This window comes from Phaethon lepturus, unplaced genomic scaffold, assembly GCF_000687285.1.
Source record: "Phaethon lepturus isolate BGI_N335 unplaced genomic scaffold, ASM68728v1 scaffold2109, whole genome shotgun sequence".
NCBI classification, from domain to species: domain Eukaryota; kingdom Metazoa; phylum Chordata; class Aves; order Phaethontiformes; family Phaethontidae; genus Phaethon; species Phaethon lepturus.
The window spans coordinates 15,618-20,579 of record NW_010561033.1 but is presented as its reverse complement, the minus strand read 5'-3'; the positions used below and the strand labels follow the sequence as shown (position 1 = coordinate 20,579).

General features: G+C 36.7%; 1 protein-coding gene across 1 annotated transcript in view; it reads right to left on the bottom strand.

Moving 5' to 3' along the window:
* Positions 1-4,962, bottom strand: part of LOC104626027 (splicing regulatory glutamine/lysine-rich protein 1-like) — a 25,184-nt gene that overhangs the window by 11,988 nt on the left and 8,234 nt on the right. Inside the window, 4 exon segments of the mRNA XM_010293839.1 lie at positions 168-282; positions 1,754-1,884; positions 2,499-2,677; positions 3,674-3,838. Of these exon segments, the coding sequence (XP_010292141.1) occupies positions 168-282; positions 1,754-1,884; positions 2,499-2,677; positions 3,674-3,838 (590 nt within the window).

The window sequence follows — 4,962 nt, the reverse complement described above, 5'->3', positions numbered from 1 at the left end:
AGAGTACCTGTTCAGAGACAAAGTTCCTGGTTATTCTGATCTGCTCAGTGTAAGTAATCTTCTCTATGGTGATACTTGTCTTATAACTTAGTAAGAAATCTCAGTAACTACCATCACTCCAAAAACCCGAGTATGATCTCTTAATTCAAAATAAAAAACACACCTACCTGTGTTTTGAGTGTGATCTTTTCCTTCTAGATCGCGATTTTGAGCTAGACCTGGATTCTGAACGAGAATGGGAACGAGATCGACCGCCTTTTCTTTCACTGCTCTTTCCAGACTCTGAGAGGAAAAAACCACTTTGCAGTGTAAGCTCAGAACATTTAAAGATCCCAGTTAACAATCTGGCACAAGTGGAATGTACCACATATAGTGCAAGGGGCCTACTCTTTGCACATCTTCCTTCTTTGCAAATATCCTTCAGAAACATCCAAGAAAGTCATTGCACATACTCGTTGAGTGCAGCCATCCTGCAGCAGTACACATAAACCAGATAATTATAAACAGCTAGCTCTATTAGGAATGGGATTTATGTTGCTGCCACAATGCACAAGATCACAACATGTTCTCCTCTTGGTCTATTACTTAATATAATTACTTTCTTTTTTTTTTTCAGATAACCTGAGAAGAATACATTAAATTTAGAGGGCGTAATTTTGAAAACAAGCATAAAATGTAAACAATAATTAGTACTTTCTATACTTTTAGATATTTCAACCATTGTACAAATATTGAAATTTTATTCCTCACACATTCTTTTGTGGGAGGAAGGGATGGAGAGAACACGTGAAAAGTTTGATCCAAAGGCCAGGAAGTCAGAAACCTTAACAGTGACCTCACCAGACTTTGGTTCAGACTCTAAAAGACTGCTAAACCTTGAGGAAATGTTAGAACTACTTTTCTTCCAACCCTAAAAAACAACAGGAAATAGTCACCCACTCCCCCCAAAAAAACCTCTCAAGACTCCACACTATCTAACATACGTAAGACAATAGCTGGGTTTGTTAAGAGAGAAGAGTGACAAAATCTCACTGATGAAAAGAGAAAGGAGGATCTCAACTGCAAGTTTAACAAGTTGAGAATTTTTTTATGCTGTGGTTTTGCAATCAGTTTAAGTCAGCATAAATCAGCACTGAAACGTCTGTCTAACCTCTCAGTGCAGCAACACCTGCCTCCTTGACGTGGCATTTCAGTGTTAACAGGGATCAGGGAACCTGATTCATTCTCGTTAACAGGGATCAGGGAACCTGATTCATTCTCTGATCCCATTAGCTATGAGGAGGCACACAGTCTTGTGCTATGCTCTTCTTCATGCTAGCTCAGGAACAAAATTAACCTGCTGCAGATAAGTAAAGCATAATATTACTGCTTTCAGAACCATGCTAGCTCCTTCTGATCATGAAGTTATGGCATTAATGGGTGCTAGAGGAGAACAAACAAAATGTAAAGCATTTCCTTTTAAAAGTTCGCAAGTACTTTGAAATGCAAAAGCACCAACACTAAGTATTAAGTTAGTATTAACTCTTATTTTTTAAAACATTCAGCGAGCATATATCTGAAAATAAGACATGATGAAATAAAAAGTCAGGTTCATTCCACTGCTGTGTTGCATGAGCACAATTTTGATTATTTTCTTTTTTTTCCACACACGTTGTTCACCTTTGAGTACCTTTGTGTTTGAAAATGCTCTTAAAAGCATGTGCCAAGGTACACACAGAACGTGTCTGTCAGGTAAAGAACATAATATACCTACCTGGCTCAATAGCAGCAGATATAAAAGACTGGGCTTCCCTTACTCTCTTCATCACTTCTTCCAGTTCCTTGGCAGCAGCTTGTGGTGTCATTTCAGGAGGCTTCACTATTGCATTATTGGAGTGATTTATTCTAAATTCAGGGAAAATAAAACCTTTAACTCCCAAACACTTGAAAAGGGAAAATGAAAAACAACTAAGACAGGAAAAGACCTCAACTTCCATGTACGACTAAAAACTTCAAAGCTCAGCAAAACTACAGATTTGTCCTAACACTCATCTGTTCTAAGTATCTGAAATGTCTTTTATTGCTTTCAAATCTTATCACTTTTAAATAAATGCAGCACAGGATTTCTGTGTTAATGTATTTTCTAGTAGAAATCTAGGAATCTGTTTCTCTATTGCAGATCAAATCTCTACATTAAGGCATAGTAATTACATACACATCATATAGAAAGCTTAATTAGTACTAAGGTCTCTGCAGATTCTTTCACTATTATAGCTTCCATTGCCTCAAGATTAAATATATTTTAAAATATATTTTACTCAGTGCCATCCATATTCTTCTTAGAGAAAGTTATGCCCAACCTTGAAATTGGAGTTTATAAAACTGTTCATTTGCTAACAGTAAGTCTTTACATTGAAAAAATACTCATCACAGCAGTTTCCTGCACATCGGAGTCATAAATGTATGAGGATACAAAGAAATCTCTCATTTAACAGTCATATGGATAATTAATTTCTTACTTCAGTGGCCTGTCTCCAAACATAACTCCATTAAAGGCAAGAGCTCGAGGTACAGAATTTTGGTCTGCAAATTCCACAAAAGCAAATCGTGTTGGTTGTGTCTCATCACCTGCCATTCGCACAAACTTGACTTCTCCAACTTGCTTAAAGAATTCAAGCAGCTGATCTGCTGTTGTAGTCTAGAAAGAGTTGAAGAGTTCAGCTGAAGTAAAATACATCATGAAAACCACTTATCCAATGTATCAGGTAACCAAAGAGCTCATTACTACACAGGTGACATGAATTTGGTAATGTTACACTTTAAGAAAGACAAGGTATTTTTTCTTCCATTAATCTAAAGAATATATTACAATTTAAAATAGTACAACCGCAAGCCCTAAAGTCCTACATCTATGTTAAAAAAAAATTCGCAGAAGATTTTGCACTTTTTCAGGCAACTCATTTGAAATAGCTGATGATGAATTTCCTTACACACGTGTGTCCAAGCTGTTGACTGTGAATTTTGATCAATTAAAAAAAAAATCCAAACAATATTACAAGACTTAGCTTTTACCTGTTTTTCTACTAGCTTGTTTTATTTAATCATGATCAACAGTACTTTTACACTCCATTAGATACTTTGGTAGTCAAAAAAAGCCAAAATAAAATACTTATATTGCCAGTCAAAAGCAAATCGTTTTTCAATTAATTCAATCAATTGTTGAAAAAACAAATTTCTGACAGACAATTTCTGCTTTCCTGTTATAGAAACTCAAGGCTATTTACGCTAATTTTGCAACTTCCACTAGGACACATCAGTCCATTTTACTGTACTTAAGCAACTGCACAGTGTGTGGGGGACAGCTACCATGATCTCATGACTTCTAAGGCATTACTCAGCTAATACAACCCAGGTGGACATTTGAACAATACACACAATCAGAAGTATGTTTTTTGAATTCAGCTACAGTGTGATTGCTCTGGTGTCCTGCCAGAATGAATTCCACAGTCCAGTCTGATCTGACTGGCACAGGAGCATTCAAAATTTGAAATATCACTAGTAAACAACAGATTTTTTTTTTTTTTAAACTTCCTACTGTCATCAATCAACGAAAACTCTTAACATGTAAGATTAGAATTCATCAATTCCAATTCTACACCTTCCATTAGCATTTCCATTATGCAAAAAAAGCTACCTGGGAATTCAAGTTTCCAACATAGACTGTTCTCCTGATTTCATCAATTTTGGAAGGATCCACATTCCCCATAATTGGTGGCTGTGGTATTTCTCCCAGTGCCGTAATGTTAGGGTCCAATGCTGCTGCTGGTATAGCCCCCAACGTGCCAAGTGAAACACCGAGCTGGAAAACACAGAAATAGAGTATGTTTTGCAAGCAAGCACTGGTGGGAGATACTTCACCTGTTAATACTTGCCTGCCTTGTGCATTTCTGTAAAAATAAATCTAACAAATACCCACAATACTTTAAACTTCAAGGTTCCAGCTGAGCACTTTTTTCAAAGAATAAAAAACTACCCATAAATAACCTTCTATAGCTAAGATTTTCTGTTGACTATCAGTTAACACCTTATCAGAGAGGTCTGGCCAGGGATGCAGTATATCAACCTGAAAACATACAGGCTTGAATTTCTAATGCTTACAGTCAATCAAATTGCGTAAGATGCCTTCAGATACTGCTAATATTCTAATTTTTTTGCCACAAGAAGTATTAGGAGTACACGAGGAACTGCTGAGCCCTTGCTCCGCAAGGGAAAAAGGGAATTTGCACTGCCCAGGGCCAATTTGTTCAGTAATACATACCAGTTCAGAGCGACAGAAAAGGTACCTTCTGGACAAACACATCACATAAGGAAAGGTTCATTACCTAATTAAAGGTTGAAATGCGAAGGATATGAATTCTAATTCTTTCCCTCCAAACTCAGTCACCTCCTAGAGAATGAGGACAATACAGCTCTCATTTTTGGAACTGGGTATTGAAATATCTCCTGGGGAACGTTACAAAAAAAGTCACTTAAAAATCACTACTAAATTGGTCTGCTGAGCTCCTGATTTGAATTTTATTTTCTCCACCTAAAAAGCAACTGCCTTTCCAGCAAACAAATTTTCTAATAAGTGTGAGAAATTCTCAACAAGGCACTAGTATTTTTTTTCTTATGTAACAAAAGAGAAAACTACTCTGTTGTAACTTGAAATTTGCCCTGACTAGGTCACAGCAGTCTGCTGATGTCGAGAAAGGCTTACAGAGGCAAAAGGGAGGAACTGAGAAGAAGTAGCAGCATCTAGGTCCTATGCTTTTTGTAGTGAAAACATTGTTAGGCAAACGGTCAAAAGCCCTATTGTTGAGATATCAAGTAAAAACACCCTAATGCAGCATTTTAATATTCTGAAGAACTGTGTCAATGTAACTATCATGTTTTAACAAATTTTTATGACGTGGATAGCACTGCCACTGGACCAAATTCATG